We start from the raw sequence: 18,830 nt of genomic DNA, 5'->3' as shown, positions 1-18,830 counted from the left end.
TTACTACTTTTAGTTAGATTAACAAGTTCTTGGCTTCATGCACAAGGTGTGTTCACCTTTTGACCACAACAAGATTCTGAGTGCAACATGCTCCAAGCATGCTCAAGAAGTTCAAGATCAGAAGAGGGGTCAATGTCAGATGGGAAACTGCTATGTTCTTGCTGCTGAACTGAAGCAGTGCCCTGGGAGCTGTGAATACATCGTGGGGAGGTGCTCAAGGTAGGGGCTGGAGGGCAGAGTGATGCCCATGGAGGGCATGGAGGGATGGGGTTTCTGCAGATATGCTGACTGTACTCTTTTCCTCATCCCAGAAGGGATAGAAAGACTATCGCAGCACTTGTCTGGGAAGCAGAGGGCATGTGTAAGAAGTCACCTATTCAGCTTGTAGGAAAGAGCCATTCCCACTACGTGGGAAGTTGTTTTTTTCTCACGTGCCCCACAGACCCTGTAGAGTAAGAGCTACAGACACCTTTCGTGGCTGTTTTACAGCACTGACTTCTACCTACATCACACTTTTTTTTTTTTTTTTTTTTTTTTTTTTTAATCTGATACGATGTCTGCTCACCAGGAACCAAACTGAGCCATAACAAGCTCTTTACACAAAAAAAACACTGGATGGGAGCGACTCCTGGCTGCTCACGCTGTCAGAGACCTTCATGCTGCTACAGTCTCTGAAGTACCTGGAAGGGACCTGGGGGGGGAAATTTCCTCTCCTGTATGTGCCGCTGGGTTTTTAATGGGCAGGAGTGGAAAACCTGCCTCCAGTACAGCTTGGATGAGCCCAGCAGGCAGATGCACACCCCCTCTCCCCTGTCTTTCCGTGAAATCTCGTTCGTCTCCAATCCACTTTCAGCTCTGGTGCAGCGAGCTGTTCTTCAAATTGGTAACAAGTGCTTGCTCTGATACATCAAATTAAAAATGGATAGTGTATTATAGTTTGTCAAGTAAGAAACCAAAACATGCCATAAATATTTAACACCACCATCTCTCCTGCTCTCAACCCCCCAACACTTGCTTTCTGACGCTGTTTGTCAAAGCAGCAGGAACATGGAAATAGGATTTGCCTTTCCTTGTGAATTGCTGAGCTGTGGTAATTATCTGCTTTTGGCACTTCTGATGGCTCAGTGGTGGTGACAGAGCTGCTCAGTCTTGCTCAGGGGTGGATCAACCTGCTGGAAGAACATCCTTCTGCTTTGGCAGACCTGCTCTGGTGGGGCAGCTCCCAACCAGCCCCGTGTGCCACCTAAACACCAGAAGAATGGGGTGCAGGGCAAGAAAGGAGCTTGCAGGATGGAAAAGATGGCCTTGAGGATAACAGCTGGGTGTTCACATCGCACAGGAACCAACAACTCCCATCTTTTAAGATTTGAGGGCCCAACCATGCTAACCCCCTGGGACAGGCTCCAGCTGGTGGGACTGACAGCATGGAGAAGGGCTAGAGGTGCATGTAGTTGGGCAGGATCCAGCCATCCACAAACAACCATTTACTAGGAAGATGAAGGGGCCTTTTGCTGAGGTCATGGTTAGTTTTGGACTCACTTGACTGGCAAAATCCTGCTGACGATCCTCTGCATGAAGGACACATGAGGAGGTACCCTACTCAAGGCAATGCCTTCCTCCATAGCAGGTTCAGAAGAAGAACAAATGTTCACCATACTACTCCTGGTCTTCCCAGAAGGGTCTTCACCCTGCTGACCATCACCCGAGTGACCCTGACTGCTGGCCTCCTCCCAACTTGACCAACTTCCCAAAGGACACGTTCCCCAGCCAGCAGCAGGTCCTGTGTCAGACCCAGGGGTGGGAGAGAAAGCAGGTATCAAAGGAAACCAACGTACGAGTTGTGGACACTGCAGTTGTAGAAGACGAAGCTGGTGCTGGCAAAGGTCATACCCGTTTCCTTGGACTTGAGCTGGAGCTGAACGATGTGATGGTCTCCTGAGAAAAAAAACAGACACATCAGTGTGTGACTGCTTTGTTAGCTGAGCCCCAATGGCCATGCCACCCAGCACCTTGGCCGGTCTATCCTCAGTAGATGTAGGAAGTACAATAAAATTCTGCTAGAGACCCGTTCTTCAACAATTGCATCTCCCCCAGTCATGGTACTGGAGTGATAGGTCAGGTCTTCACCACTGGAAATTATCCTACCTCAGAGCAGAGTCTGGGCTAGATGATACCAACAGGTCTAGGCCACATCTCACTAATTCCAAAACTATGATAAATCTCGTTGGCAAGTAAGAAAGTTAGGCTGAAAGAGAGGATGGTGATGGCTGGAATAAAGAGGCCATTAAAATGGAATACTGTCCACATGGCTCTTCACTGCAGCAAGTTCATCTGAAGTCCCCAGAAGAAAAGGGCTGCGGAATATTTGACTATTGGCCCCAAGCATTGGTGGCCTGTGCATGCACTGCCTGAAGCATAAAGACACCTGTTTTTTTGAGGGGATTCAGAAAAATATACTTTCTTCTCACCAATACTTATTTCTGACCCAATACCCAGGACCACCACGCCTGAAGAAGGGCACCTCCAGATCCTGTCCCTAAAGAGCAGTTATACCTTGAGAAAGCAGAACGAAGGAATGAGCAAGGAGGACAGACACCGTAACAGTGATAGGGTAGGGGTTCCCTGGCTGCACCGTAGGAAATGCTGATGGACAGAGGTTCTCATGTGAACATTTCTGCCAGGTTCATTTACTCTGCTCACCCCAAAGTCCACACGCTCCAGCTTTTGGCTACAAAAAAACCATCTCAACACAAGAGACATCCACTACACTTCCAGAAGGGCCAGTCCATCTCCATAGCAGACCCATCTGCAGCAAATCTTGACCCTCAGCCCCTACATACCATCTCCCCTCTCCCACTCCTTCCAAGCCAAGCAAACTGCTACCTCTTCCCACAATGCCAAAGCCCTACTCAAAGCCCGTCAGCTGTGGGAAATAACCGGGTGCAGCAATTGCAGTAATTCGGTGGGGAAGGGCCCCATGTTTAATTCAGGACTTTGACTTGGCCAGCCCTTTCACCTCTATTATTTTCCTTCTTACCTGAAAGATTCATTAATCAATCAGGCCAAAGCAAACGTGACAATGCGTCCCAGCGTGCGCCCGCAAGCACGCTTACCCACCTCCGGGCACAAACGTAGCCATGCACACACACACACCCCACACACTTCACTAAACACATTTTGCTGCCAGTGCTCGACTCTGCTGCCCATCTGCTGCCGCCAGTTTCGACAGCTCCGTTAACCACTTTGTATTTAACAACTTTGCCAGCGTCTTGCATATATTTTAAAACAAGATGTGAGGATTGGATGGCTCTGGGGATCAGATGTGCTGCAGAGCCACACATCCTCTGGTTCAAATCCAGTTTCTGGCACTGTGCGTGGTGGACTTGGTCTTTACAGAGGTGCAGAACACCAGCTGCTGAAGCTGATACAAGCCGCAGGTGCCCAGCATCTCTGAAAACCATGCTTGGTATAAATCTCTCCCTCTTGTCCTGCTCTGAGCTTCCATCGCTGTGTTTATTTGCTCATCATTTATAGCCTGACAGATGTCCATACCAAGGAAATAGTTCCTGGCAGTTACCTCGGTAGGCAAACATGAGTGATGATTCAGTGGGACCTGAAAATGGGAAAGGCCCTTTGGGGGCTTGTTTTGGGATCTCAGTGGAGAGCACGTGCAGCTTGGGGAGAGCAGGGAGGGGATGGTGGTGACAGCTTGTGTAACTTCATTTCTGCGGCTTGAGAGGATCCTCAAAGACTTTCCAGTAAAATTTCACAAGAAGCTAAGGAATAAAACGGCAGTATCCTCTCTGAGTTGATCACAGTGTTGAGGTTTTTATAGCAAATTTCTGTAAAAGCCATGGGTGCTTTTGGAAGTACCAGAAAAGTGATTGGAAAAGGGAAGCCAAAAAGGGCACGAAGCTGGGAATAAGGGGTCCATCCTTGGAGACAAGGTATTAGACCATTTTGGGAAGGAGCCAATAACAAACCTGGGACAGCTGAAGGGAATAAAAACCAGGGGCAGAGACGAGGAACTGAGCATATAGAACTAAAGTTGGGAGGAGCAGGATGAAATTATGGAAAGGCTCATTCGTGTCTGCAGGACTTTGTGGTTGCTGCATGGGATGGGGTGTCTTGAGAGCATTTACAGTGTGATTCCCTGGGCTGTGTAACACCTCCCTGGGCAATAAATGAGAGGAGATCCTGTGTCTGTCTCTTGTCTTTGCTAGATATATGCAACTGCCACTCGGTGGCAGTCTGAAGACACACACTATCACACATATAAGCACGTTAATGCAGGTACTGGTATTGCAGCTCAACGCTTGCACATGTGCACACATAAACACACACACACAGAGCTCACTTGTGCTACAGGTATCTGCCACAGCAAGCAGCAGCACAGCATTCCACCTAGCCCTGTGTTATGCCTGCCCTGTCCTCAGGCTCCCAAAAGCCAAACTCTGCTTGGAGAAAAATCAAAAGGAAGACAGGAGGGCGAGGGGTGAGGAAGGGAGGGAGCAATGGGACAGGTGGGGGGGATGTGGGGTACCCACCATTCTCAGTGATGATCTGGGGCACCTCTTTGGCAGCCGGTGAGATGCATTGGATCTGACTGCCCACCACCAAGCCATCGATCTCTGAAAGGTCCTCGAAGGTGCAGTTGACTCCTGCGGACAGCTCAGGGACGTTGTAGGTCTCCAAGACCAGCTGCAAGCAAAGAAGGAGGGAGGGGAGAAGAGACAGAAAAAAAAAAAAGAAAAGAAAATACTGAGCTGACCAACAGAGCTGGGCTAGCAGGAGAGAATTACACTGGAGAGGTCGGACAAAGAGCCTCTTGCTAGAGAGAGCATCCTCCTTCAACAGAAAGCAGCGATTCGGGAGAGGGATGTGTGTACGGAGGGGGAGAGGGATGAGATGCTGATGCTGACACAAGTGATGTGTGGCTATGCGGGGACAACTGCACTGCGTCCCAGTGCTGGCTGGGTTGGTGGAGGGGAGGGAGTGCTCGCTATCTGTCATGCAAGTGTAAGGTTAGACAGGGAGCTTTTGGCTGTGAAGACCGGGGCTTTGGCGGCCCCACGGCACGCGGTTTCTGAGGAAGGTGACCACTACTCACAAGAGGCACTCTGCAGACTACAGAGAAACTGTAGCGCTCCAGTCTAACTCTCTACGGCCTGCTCTCCTAGCATCAGCAGATGGGGGAGCGCTCTGTCACCAAGTTCCTGCGTAAGGAGAGTCTAGTTACAGGCTTCAGTCCACCACACAAGGCCTCTGTCCCTAGAGGCACAACCAACTTCTCCTGCCCCCCGCTCCGAGGAAGAGGTTGGCCTTGGGGACATGCTGTACCAGGGTACGGCACACAAACAAAGCTGTGACTGAGGGATTGGCCACGTTATCGGAGTTCACAGCACCCACTGGCTTTGCCTACGGCCATGAAAGGAAAGAACCACATGGCTGTTGTCAAATGTAGTTGTGCTTTGGAGAAAGACCCTCTCATTCCTCCAACTTCCCACACAAACTAAGGTCCAGCACCGCTGCTGTCCACCACTGAGAGTCCTGCCAAACCCATCCCAATCACAGACAGGCCACATCCATAGGCAGAGAAGCACTTCAGGGTACTTCTAGCACCTGCTAATGACCTAGTAGTTAGCACAAATTTAGAGCTGTTGTGACCAACTGCTAAAGGAAACACTTGAGGCAGGCACAAACATTCTTGCCTCCTGTGGACAAGGTGAGGCCCCATCTGTGGTGGCAGCCACTGAAAGGAGACAGGAATGCATGCTGAAGTGGTTTTTCTACCAACACAAAGAACAGAGGAGGTCAGTCCAGGCAATAAGGCAGGAGAGGATAACAGCATAACTCTTGCTTACTGCCTCTCCACGCTGTGTTTTCCTCACTAAGGCCTGGGGCTGCTCCTTAACACGAGGCACCATCAGGTAGAAAGGCCAAGCAGAAAGGCCTTTGCTCTGGATGACATAAAGACTGTGTGAGAGCATCTTCATATTCAGGTAGTGGGAATGGCAATGGGGAAGGCAATTTTGTCTTTGGGGAGCAGGAAAAAGGTATGGGCGTCTGATGGAGTCATCGCTCAAACTAAATCTGTTCTCACTGCTAGCAATGGAGAAGAGGAAACTTCTGCTTGATGAATATAATTCTTTGAGCACAGAGGATGTAGAATGAAAATGATGCCAATGGACAGAGCAGTAGTGCTTGGCCACAGACCTCATGAGCCAGGGTTCACTCTGAACAGAGAAGAAGTCCTACATCCTAAAATCCTGCTCTGGAGCTGCTGCATTGAGGGAAGAACAGTCCCCAGCAATCTCTCTTCTCCAAGATCCCCGAGTTACAGAATGGACTGAAACAGCCTCAGATACAACTTTGCAAGTCTCTGTTCATAGAATCATAGAATATCCCGACTTGGAAGCGACCCATAAGGATCATCGAGTCCAACTCCTACAACAAATTTCTGTTTGTGAACAGAAGCTAGAAGACTGGCTGGCCACATGGATACCTTCTCTGCTCCTGTGTGCAACACCTCAATATCATCAATCCTTTGCTAGAACCCAAGTAAGACTCAGTAAGGACACCACCAACTATTCATTCATTGTTTCTTCCCCCTGTCCATGGTGACTGTGGATGAGCTGGGACACCAGCCCATCGGGGACTGGGATGAGACTCCCATGGCAGTGTTCATGCAGATGACTGGGCAACAGTCAGATGATGGCAACTTCTGATCCCAGCAGCTCTGGATTGACTTGCCGTGCCAGAGCAACCCAGAGGTAAAGGTCTTTTATTCTGTTATCAGTTTCAATCGCCCTGAGCCAGCTGGTCCCTCAGGATTTATTCCAACATAAAAGAACTCAAAGACTACTGAGAGAATAAGAAAAAGAAACCTTGAACTCCCAGAAGAACAAAGGACTTAAGATGTCTCAGATCAGTTTTGTTTGAAGCCTAGGAAAGTAGAGTCATAGCAAAGTTAAGAGGCTGAAACAAAGCAGCAATGATTGGACATGCGGGCTTTGAAAGGCTGATTTAATTACCATTGAAGAGACCCCAGCACTCCAAGCTATCACCTGAAAGATGTCTGGCAGCTACACCTCGAGCAACACCATGTAGACTGTTTGGGGTGTGGGTCTAGCCACCAGCTTATGCAGAGATGGAGCTGTTGGGGTGTGAGTTATCATTTTGATTCCAGCCCAAACTGCTATGGTCAAAAGGGCAGAGCCCTAGCAGCCTGGATCAAATGGGTCTTTGCCTCCTTCTTAAGGCATGCTGAGCTTTCGCCTTGCAAGGTATTGCTGTGTGTCAGGAGAGAAACCAGGAGCTGGATAGATCTTCCACAGAAATTTCTTGCCACAGGTCTGGACAAAGATCAGGATCATCCGCTGCTCTGCCAGCACTCACTGTATTCCATGCTGGCTGCTGACTTGGTAGCTCTAGGCCATAAGGTTAAACATTGTGAGGAGGAAAGTCACATAAGCTAGCATAAACCTTGGCAGACCGATTCCTCTGCGTCGCATCCTGCCTCTCTGTTCTACATACTCAGTGCTGGAGCTACAGCAGGGTGGAGGTGGTGGTGGAGACACTTCCAGCCCAGAACGAAGCTTATCAAAATAACTCATGCTACCCCTCCCTTGTCCTCCTTCTGGAAGGTCATTTCTAACTTGTCTAAGCTCCATTCCCAGCCGTTTCCAAAACCATTTTCATGTAAGTAAACAACCTCACTGTGTGTGCACAACACTTGCAGGGCATGGAGTCCCTTCAGACCTGCCCTCACAGCAAACAAAACCCAAATGCCCTCCCATGGTGAGTCTTTTTCTGTGGCAGGGAAGATCAATGGACTAAGGAAGTCAATGGACTCTGGAGAACCTCTTGCACAGAGCTGCCAGTCCTTCCCACTCCTCTCGAATGCAGGTTGCGCATATCTGGGTCTATCAGGCAGCACGGGCAGGTTAAACGCAAGGGGGACAAGAATTAAGGTTCCTCACCAACACGTTGTACTGGGAGACAGAGATGTTGTTGGGATGCACAGTAAGCCGGACGCACTGCTTCATCTCCGAGGCGAATCTCCGAGGCTCACTGGAGCGCTCGCACCGCTCCTTCCTCGTGCACCTGAGCAAACGGGAACAGAGACGGACAGGGTTAACATGAAGCCAGGATGAAAGAGTGAGGACATAGGAGGAGCGATTACTTCTGATGGGGGAATTCAGATTAATTCTGATTCTGTATCCTTGGGGATGGCACAGGCTGGAAAGCCTTCACAATCATCCTTGAGCTCTCTTCACATGGGAAAACCCACAGCCCTGAAAACTGTATTTTCCACTGGAAGTGGGACATCTAAGGGACTGATGTTCTTATAGAGTGGCTGTGCAGAGTCCATGCTCTTTAGCCCTGCTGAGGAGACCACAAATCTCTGATACTTCTGAGTTACTGGTACCTCCATGCTGGGAAGGAGCAGCCTCCAACCCATTACCCAGTAACTAGAGTTATCCCTTTGTCCTGGTTTCAGGTAGGACAGAGTTAATTTTCCTCCTAGTAGCTGGCAGGGTGCTATGTTTTGGATTAGAATGAGAAGAGCGCTGATAACACGCTGATGTTTTAATTGTTGTAGAGCAGTGCTTACACCAAGCCAAGGACTTTTCAGCTTCTCGCTCTGTCCTGCTAGCGAGCAGGCTAGGGATGCAGCAGGAGCTGGGAGGGGACAGACCCAGGACAGCTGACCCAAACTGGCCAAAGGGGTATTCCATACCATCTGACGTCATGCTGAACAATATATAGGGGTGGCTAGCCGGGGTGGAGGGGGGGGCCGGCTGCTTGGGGATAGGCTGGGCATCGGTCAACGGGTGGTGAGCAATTGCATTGTGCATCACTTATTTCGTACACATTATTACTATTATTATTATTATTATTATTATTATTATTATTGTTATTCTTTTACCTGTCTTAATAAACTGTCTTTATCTCAACTCACAGACTTCACTTTCCCGTTTCTCTCCCCCATCCTGGAGAGGGAGGGGGGAGGGTGAGCGAACGGCTGTGTGGTGTTTGACTGCCAGCCGGGCTAAACCACAACACCCTTGCAGGTAGAGGTTTCTTTAACATCTTGTTTGAAAGTGCCTGATTAGAAGTGCCCAGGGCTGAATCTTAAAAGTCCTGGCATTCCCAAAGAGTGACAGTTCAGAGGAAGGGGTGGGCGCACGGCACCTGGGCAGCGCAAGCCCCCAACCCTTCCACTGCTCGCTCATGGCCATTAATGCTTTCAGCACCATCACTGTCTCTCGTCTTCTCTGCCAGGTGTAAACACAAGGCAAAAATGTGAATGCATCCCAGCTCAATCCAGGTTTGCATTCCCCTGGCACAAACACACCTGTACTTCACTCAACGTGTGCTGCCGAGTCCACAGCTTCAAAGAGGATGTCTGCCTAGAAACCCACAGGGTTAATACGAAAGGACAGCTCCAACTGCATGCCAATTACCTTTTGCCATTAAGCTAATGTTATGGACTTGCACGGGGTGTCTTCAATGGATTTTGTTATTAGCAATGCTATTACCCCCCATTAAAATCAGCTATAAAGACTAAGTGCGGATGTTAAATTATTCACCCACTCCCAGACTTTGGAGCCTGAGTTGTGAGAACACACAGGGGCTGCTGGAGGGTTAGCTGCAAGATCACCCCTCGATGTCCTTGCTGCATGCACACACATGGGGATTTGCAGACAGGAATATAAGGCAAGACACGCAAAAACAAACCCAATATATGGCTGAACCTGAATGTTACGAAGCTTGGGGTCTGGACTGAAACTTTACAGTTTGGCTTCTCTCTAGGGGCTGACACTAGATAAAATGAACACCCCCAATTTAAAACTCAAATTGCTCCATCTTTCTGGTGCAGAAAAGTTTGGTGTTTCCAGTGGTACGAATCATAAAGGGAGATCTCTGCTGTTCTCAGCAGGATCTTGGTTTGCTTTGCAGAAGAGGGAGAGCAGCGTTGCAGCTCCCACTCTGCTCCCTAGGAGCCTTCATACCATTAAGTCCCCTTTAGTGCTGCTGCATGCTGGATCAGGAATTTTAAATGTGCAGTCTCCAGAGGGCTAGGAGGGTAGGCAATTAACTGCTCTCAGAACTGTGAGTCCCCTAGCACGTAACGAAAGGCCTGGCAAAATGCTGACCTGAGATTTTGGGAAGCACTTCCATAAAACAAATAGACACAGTGATCCCATCAAAGCTCTGTGGGGCGTGGGAACTCCTCCCCTGAGGATAGCTTGGAAGGAAACTCTTTTGGGCTCCGTATCAAAATGCAGGTGCCCAAATTCAGCAGTCCAGCCCCTTCCCTTATTTTCTCCCCATCCAGCACGGCAGAAACATCTGGGCTTCCTAAAATTAAATGGGCAGGCTCTGTTCAAGCGTAATAGCTCAATAGGTTGCAGACACATCCAGCACATGGGAGGACAACACGCAGGTATAGGCAAAGCTTTGAGGAACCTGGTTTGTACTCCCAGCCCTACCACGGAGCTGCAATATGATAACCACCATCTTACCTTGCTATTTCCTGGTCACAGACATTTAAAACATGTAACTCTTCAGACCAAAGACTCTCTCTTAGACTGCTGTGTCTTACAGCCCTGATATCTGTTGAAAGGTCTATTACCATACAAATGATGAAATGATGAAAAACTGCCCCAAACTAAGCCTGGTTTTAGTAAGAAGTTAAGGTTGCAGTGTCAGGCTCCCAGGAATTAGGTACTGGCAGACTGAAGCAGTTTCTGCATTCTTAAATCTGCTCCCTGTACTGACACCCTGCGAGCCAGACTTTAATTACAGGATCACACATTATTATTTCTTTTTTCCGTGTATGACCTCAGCTCTGCCACTTTGTAACATTTGACTTTGGCTGTCTGACTTTTTCAATGTGATTTCTTAATTTAAAACAAAGGAGAAAAGAAAAAAAAATCACCTGGTTGTGGCTGATGCCCAAATGTTACAACTGGAGGAGCTCTGCCGAGCAAAACCAAACCAAGCCTGGCTCTGGGTTACTGGAGGGTTTCAAGCCCTTAAATCAGCATCACGAACCCTCTCCTTGAGCCAGCAGCATAACTGATCCCAGGTAACCGATCCCAGCTGCTGCACAGATCAATACTGAAGGCATAAAGCCTCCTGCCAGTGTGTCCTGCAGCTTTGACCATGCAGAGAGGAGTGATGGAGGCTCTTCTCCAGAGCCTTATGCCCACGGTTTCACTCCTCTCCCTTTCCTGAACCACCTTTTTATCCTGAGCTGGAGCACATGGAGCATCCCAGGTGTTCACATGCTATTCTGTCACTGGTATCTGATCAGCATCTGCAATCGTGGATCTTCAGAGGCAAAGCTGGGTGGAGCTTCAGGGGAGCAGAAAAAGGCACAGACCCGCCATAAAGAAATCTTCTTCCTCCTGTCTTCTTCTGCACTGCCAGAAATATTACATCCTCCCACAGGAGTGGGGGAAAACAGCAGGGAAAATTGTTTCAGGGTGGGCAGAGGAAGGGTTGCTCCCTAGCACCGGTTTCTCAAAGTCCCTGAATGGTGTTGGATGAAACACCGAAACCAGCAAGACAAAGCACCCAGCTGCTGAAGGCAGCTGCCTAGAGGGGACGTTGCAGCCCAAAAAGAGAGCTGCACGCTCCTCTGCTCTATCTCATGCCCTCTCTATTGCTGCTTATGCAGAAGAATACCTTTCAGAGCCAATAATTGTTTCCCTTTAATAAAATATCAGTAACTCCAACATGCTGGGCCTGTCAATATGCCGAGATCACTTTCCTCTGCCATATAGCCCAATTCGGTGCTATTCATGCTGTAATTAGCTGGTGTGTAACTCCCACCCGGTGGCATTGCATTCCACTTAAGACACCTAAAAGAGCATATTTCTCTCCCAGACTTATTTGCATAAGATTATGGTATAGACGTGACACCTCTCTATATATCTTAATAACACCTGCTATTTCATTATCAGCTGCATCTTTAACAATTGGCAGTGTCCTGCCGCTGTCTAACCCATTAGTACAAACACAAAGAAACCATTCCTACCAATGAACCATGAGGAATGATATTTCCTCCTCATCTCCCATTAAAGAATAAATACCGCGAACACCAACCCTCTGTTCACCATCCACTAAACAATTATTTTAATGTTAAATTAATACTTTGCACTTCTGTAGCATCTCTCATCTGAGGATCTCAAAGGGCTTTGCCTGGAGCTAATTAATCTTCACAACACCTCTCTGAGGTTGAAACATTCCCATTCAGAGACAGGAAAGGGAAGCATATACACATGTCAGAGAGCAGAGTAAATCCCAGGTCTCTTGAGGATGCCATGTAGGATCCAGTTTGGGACCCAAGTGATCATGGTTAAAGCCCAGCTCTGTAATCTGGGACCTAAAACAACCTTCCGGAGTCACGTTCTGCAAGCATTTGGTGCAGAAACATAAGGAGAAACATTCCACATCTTCCGTGAGATGCCAAAGGCTCTTCTGCCTTGGTAGGGCTTGGTTTGACCAAGCCCAGATTCATTCCAGCACCTCCAGGGTTTGTCCCTAAGTGCCCAATGTTAGCAGGGTTAATAATGTTAATAATGGGTTAATAATGTTAATAATGTTAGGTGCTCCATGTACCTAGCTAGACAAGACAAAAGAAGACCCAAGTAGGGTACTCGTCCATTTGCAAGCTCTTTATTTTCCCCATGCACAACATGGGAAACAGATTTTTTATCCTGGCCTTTCTACATTCTGGGCTGTACATTTATTTCCTCCGTGCCCAACGCAGTGTGGTCCTGACCCTTGCTGAACCCTCCCCATACAGACCATCATTCTCACCCCATCAGTCTGCCCTCGTGAGTTTCTCTTGTACGACTCCTCCCTCCCACCTCGGGTCTGTGTCTTTGCCACCCAGACCTCATGGGATCTCAGCTAATGGTGATAAAGTGTTTGTGACAGAGCTTGGCTCAGAAGGCTGAAGGTGACTGAGATGGTAAGAAGAGGTCTTCCGACTGTGTAGGGGACAGGGACAGTGGGCAAACTGGGGAAAAGATGCTGATTTCAGAGCTAAGAGCAGGGGAGTGGGACAAGTGTCTCCAAGAGAGATGCTCCTCTGTTCCTGATGCTTCTTTCCCATCTCTCCATCTGACCACTGACCAAAATGCCTAACTTTGCTTTGGGTGACTCCTATTTTTTTTTAGCAGGGGGAAATGAGAGGGATGCTGCTGGTGTACTGTCCCCTCATCAGCAGGGCTCTTGGCAGAGCTGCAGATGCTCTTGGGACCTGATGCAGATCCCCTGTGCAGCTCTGCAACCTCCCATTTCTTACACCATGAGGGAGACACGTGTTACACCGACACTACAAGGTCTCCACACCTCCATCCAGCCATTCATTAGGGCCAAACTCCTCAGCCCCCTGAGTTATGCCCTTTTTCCCCACACCCATACCTGCCAGCATCACTTGGGATGACAAACTAAACGCATTTAACAGGCATGATGGCCCTTACGCCTGGCCTTTCTAGTGGTAATTATTTTCATACAAAATCCTTATAAAACCACACATTGAGTCTCTTTCTGGGCTTGTGGGATGCCCGGAGCTCAGCTGCTCCATGGCAGTGCCGCATTGTGTCCCGGGAGCTTGTTCTGCTAATTCACATCATCAGCCAGAGCTGGTGGGCACTGCTGGAGCCCAGCCTAATTGACACCCTGTGTGGACAAAATAGACAGAGACGGATAGTCCTGGGAGAAGAAAGCCAAGGAGGAAGCTTCCAGAAGGCTTTTTTTGTTGTTCTCTCTCTTTTTTTTTTCTTTTTTTTTTTTTTTTTGGAGTGGGGAGGTGGAAACAGCGCAGTCAGAAAAAAAAAGCACCTACTCCTGATGGAGCCTGTCTTGTTTATACCCATAGCTGCTGAAACAGGAGACAGGTTTGATTCTGTTTTTCTTTTCTTTTCTAAGTTTTTCAGAAGCAGATTAAACGCCCAACTTTTCTAATATGAGACAAAGAAAAATGTTGTCAGTTTTCTGGCAATAGAAAAGGCCTGATATGCAATTTTGTCAATTAAAACAATTTTCTAGACAAAAGAGTGATGATTGGATCTGATCAGAAATTGCTACTCAGAACAGTTATTTTGGTTTTGTTGTTTTTTTACAGATTGCTCTTAGCACACTGTAGAATGTTTTATTCAGAAAAAAAAAAAAAAAAAAAAAAAAGGACTTACCATTAAAAAAACAAATTCCCACCAACGAAATCCAAACGAATTAATTCTCTTTTCAGAAGCTTCACAACTCAGTGCACAGTGGCTGTATTTTGATTGCTCTTGCATTTCAAGACTCATAAAGTGAGCAGGGAGCAGGGAGGTGGGCTCCCAGGGAGGAAGAGGGACACAAAGCTCCTTCCTTGATGCCGGGGGTGAGGCAGCACCATGTTCAATGACTTGGGTCTGCTCAGCAACCCAAAATGACACCCTGCCACCGCCTCCAAACGGGTAATTGGCGGGCATCGCCGTTTTGCAAAAGGTTTTGACATTTCAGCTTTCCTTTCAGCTTCCAAACAGTGACATTTCCCGCGGGGGACAGACTCATTCACCTTTTGACAGAATAATCACAGGCACCCTCTGCTCACACCTTCCCCCGGTACTGCTGGACTGACCCAGGCACCAGCGCCCACCCTGGCCGTGCCAGCAAGGACAGACTTGGTCCAGGATGGGATGGTCTGTTGGGATACAGGACCATGTTGGCATCCCCACTGCATCCCCTTTTCATTTTCCCAGCCTAATCATTGCCTTTCGTCATGGTGTGGAGCATGTAACATAGAGATGTTGCCCCTGTCCCACTCCTCACCCCTTTCCAGTTCTGTGTTTTCAGCCCGGACCCATTTGCCCATGATTTTCACATCTCTTCAGCTTATGTCCTTAAATTCACTCTGTCTTTTGGACCTGCCTCCTCCTCTTCTCAGGCTTTCTGTCTCCTTGAATCTCATCACCAGGGTTGCCATTATGTCTCCTAACCACATCGTGCTCAACCCTACAGAGAATAGGACATGAGGAAAAAGGCTTTGGTGAGGGGACGGGTGGGGACATGGGGAGAGGGGAGGAAGGTGGGGACAAGGGGACCAGCAGTCACCTTGCACGCCCTATGCTGTCCATGAGGGTAGAGATGTGCAGGACCAATGTGAACACCCTCATGGTCACAGCCACAGCATTCCCACCCTTCACAACCCGAACCATCAGCTACTCCAAGTGGTGGGACATAATCCCAATGTGAAGACCCCGGTCCATCCCTGAGAAGCCCAGATGGTCCCAGCTGCCCCAGAGCAAGATGAAGTACGAGGAAGGGATCTTTCCATTTCTTCCAACACTTCTTATCATAGAATCAGAGCATGGTTTAGGTTGGAAAGGACCTTAAAATCATATAATTCCAGATATCTTCCACCAGCCCAGGCTGCCCCCAGCCCCATCCAGCCTGGCCTTGGGCACTGCCAGGGATGGGGCAGCCACAGCTCCTCTGGGCAGCCCGGGCCAGGGCCTCACCGCCCTCAGAGTGAGGAATTTCCTCCTTATATCTAATCAAAACCTCTTTTAGTTTAAAGCCGTTCCTTCTCCAAGTGCAATCTGAGATTTCCCAGCCCAGCCTCGCTGTTTCCTAAAACCTGCAGCCTTGCGCACCAGCACTTTTGGTTCAATGTGTCAAAAATCCTGCAGAGCCTGGGAAGCTGCAAGGAGCCTTTCAGCATTGCCGTATCACCTCAGTTTTCCTCTCTCTGCACAAAACCAGGCAGTTGCTGGCAGATCATGACCCCCAGACCAGCATGGGGTGCTCGCCTTGATGTCCTACCAGGTCCAAGACCCTGCCGTGCTGAAGTCCTTGCTCTGAAGCCGAGGGGATGTCCACGCAGAGACCCACCAGCTAGGTCTGCAAAGCCTTTTGCAAGGTGGTCAGCAGAGGGAGCTCGGTGGAAGCCAAGTGCAAAGGCTCCTAATGGCTTTTGCAGCCAGGGTTGGGGACAGGAGGCTTGGAACAGGACTGCAGGACATAGAAACGTGTGGCTCCGGGCGCAGATGCATGCAGTCTGGATGCAGAGGTCAGAATCAAACTAATTAGTCTCGTCCCTATTTCAGGATGGGATGCAATGTGACAGCTTCAGTTTTATTAGGGGAAAAGTTTTGGGGTTTCCCAACTGGAAAGGAGGATGAGACAGGAAGCAGAGTAATTAAAGAGAACAAGGGACATAATGAGAAGTGTGTTTTAGTAAAAGTCTGACCAACGTATACAGCTTAGTGTCTCCTGAGATCGCTTCATCACAAGGGGGAAGAAAGGCTGGGGAAGGAGGGAGCAGCTGAAATTTGCCTTTCCCTCCGCTGGAGCCAAAGCAATTTTGTGGCCGGAGTTGCGAAAAGGAAGGAGATTCAGTCCCACCAACATGTAAAGTTTAAGGTCAGTTTTAGCAATGTTTTGACATTTCCAGGTTCCCTTGGGGTCCTAAGAATAGGGATGCCATAAATGTCGAGACGCAGGCATAATTGACCTTAAACTTTATGTGGTTATGTGGTGAACAGTCATCCTTCCCTGTCTATTCTTTCTGGCCTCCTGGTTGCCCTCCATCCCTGCTAGAAGAGAACTGAAATGTAGCTCTCCTTGGCACAAAGGAGTTAAATTTTATCGACTGCCTGGGATACTCCATTCAGGATTAAAAGGCAGGAGATGCTACAGGAAAAGAAGGAGAAAACAGAGCTGGAATTGTGGCAAGGATCATTCCTGGGAAACCTGTCCTGGCAGTGAGAAGAGGGGAAGCTTTTCCAGCAACTTCATCTGCATCCAGGGTCCTGCTGAGCTCAGCATGGCTTGGGCATGGCTCGATTGGAAAGCATGGCAAGGTGGAAAGGGGGCTCCTGCTCTATTTCCTACAGGAGGAGATGAGCCACAGGGGGAATACGTGATTCAGAAGACTGAGGAAGGAATTGGACCCTTGTTTTAGGCTCTGGCTCCAACCACCAACAGGCTCGCCTCTCCAAGATGCTTTCTGGACATTAAAGATGGGTCTGGGTTAAGAAAGGGAAAAGGAGTGGCCTGGGGAAGCCAAAGTGGTGGTGGTGTTTTACTGATGGTATTTGAAGCCTCAGAAGGCTGTGGACTGTTGTAAAGAGACCTACAAAAGATAACCTTAAAAGGTAACCACCACCAGGAAACCGAAATCCACTCTTAGGGGCTCTACATTTCCCCTGGACAATTTTTTTTCAGAGACCACGAGCCACAAAAACGTTCCGACCAACAACCACAGCTCACTTCTATCCCTGCCCCTTTCGGTGCCTGGCTCAGAGCCTAGCAGGGACAAACCCCGAGGCGAAGGAGCACAAGTCCCCTCCGTCCTTGGGCAGCGTTGGGCTGCCCTGCCAAAAGCCGGCTCCTTGCTGTGTGCCTTCTGCACGCCACCACCGGCCCTGTCACTTCGCCAAACAGAGTGAGGCTACTAATTGCTCTGCCTGATAATCTATTCTAATGCATGGTAATAGAAGCTGAATTTCTGCCCTGATAACTCACCCGGCTTACGCTGTAGAACTGCAATCCCGTCGCCCTCCCGTTATCTCTGTCCCCAGGTGGGCTCCTCCCTCTATCCAAGCAATTGAATAAGCCCACCCTGGGTGCCCTGGGGGGCGTGGGTGCAAGGGATTTGCTCCTCCACCTCCCACCCTACAAAGCCACGCACTCAATAAACAGCATCCCTCCCCCTCGTGCTTTGGGGGATTTCATGCTCCTTCTCCCTGCCTTCTCCCCCCTCCCCAAATTTCCAGAGATGAAGACCTTCTTGGCCCCACTAATCTTGGCCTGGGGGGGTCCTGGGATGCACAACCTGCTCCCCGGTCCGATCCTGGGAACAAAGGTCGCTGTTTCAGAGGTGGCCCAAGGACCACACGGACTGGGGTGCAGCCACAGACGAGCGATTTGTGTGTACGTGTGTGTGTGTGTGTGCCCGCAGGAGAGATCCCCGACGAGCATTTTGATGGCTCATTCAAGCCTGAGATGAACGGGAGCATTTCACATGCAAATCCCTGGAAACTTGGAGCTTTTGTCCGATGAATAATTGGAAATTGTTGGCTGGCACCGGGGGAGGAGAGCGTAGAAAGGAGGGAGGGGGACTGCGGAAGGTGATGTGGACATAGACCCCTCAGCTGATGCTGCTTAGCATTGCAGAAGAGCCTTGTCCATCCCCTCCCAGCCATGTGGCAGCCATCACATTCAGAAACACCTCAATAATAATAATAATATATAAAAAAATACCTGAAGCTCTGCAACATCAGTCAAGGATGGAGCTGAACAACTTGGGATTTGGGGTAGGACTCCAGGCAGGTGCCAGCCCCAGGTTGCAGGTGATGGTGGCATTTCAGCTTGAGCAACTTTAGGTGAATCTCATTGTCTTTGGGTGTCTTTAGCTTCCAGTGAAACCCCTGCTGCTGCCCTGAGGAGTGCTGGCATTTCCCAATTCCCACCCAATGCTGCAAACTGCCTTGAAGCAGTGCCTAGCAGCCATTGGGCTGGGGATGGACAGGTCGCTGGAAGAAAACTATTCCCTGCTGTAGAAACAGTCCAAAAATAATAATAAATAAATAAAAAATAAAAAATAAAAAATAAAAAATAAAAAATAAAAAATAAAAAATAAAAACAACATGCATGTTTGACATCTGGGAGCACGAGTACTACCTGCCTTCATCCACTGACCCTTTCCAGCATCTTGCAAGGGTCAAAGACGCCAGGAAAGGACCTCTCAGAAGCTGTAGGGTCCCTGCTCTGCCATCCCTGAAACCACAGCCCTCTGACTCCTTTGTTTCCGAACTAAC

General features: G+C 48.9%; 1 protein-coding gene across 1 annotated transcript in view; it reads right to left on the bottom strand.

Annotated features, from left to right (window-relative positions):
• The window catches only part of PLXNA4 (plexin A4), a 423,963-nt gene that overhangs the window by 104,940 nt on the left and 300,193 nt on the right, over positions 1–18,830 (bottom strand). The window contains 3 exon segments of the mRNA XM_040546170.1: positions 1,836–1,935; positions 4,548–4,701; positions 7,983–8,106. Of these exon segments, the coding sequence (XP_040402104.1) occupies positions 1,836–1,935; positions 4,548–4,701; positions 7,983–8,106 (378 nt within the window).

The sequence above is a fragment of the Cygnus olor genome, chromosome 1 (genome assembly GCF_009769625.2).
Source record: "Cygnus olor isolate bCygOlo1 chromosome 1, bCygOlo1.pri.v2, whole genome shotgun sequence".
Taxonomy (NCBI): domain Eukaryota; kingdom Metazoa; phylum Chordata; class Aves; order Anseriformes; family Anatidae; genus Cygnus; species Cygnus olor.
Note: the sequence above shows the minus strand (reverse complement) of the source record. Positions and strands in the feature narration are given on the sequence as shown.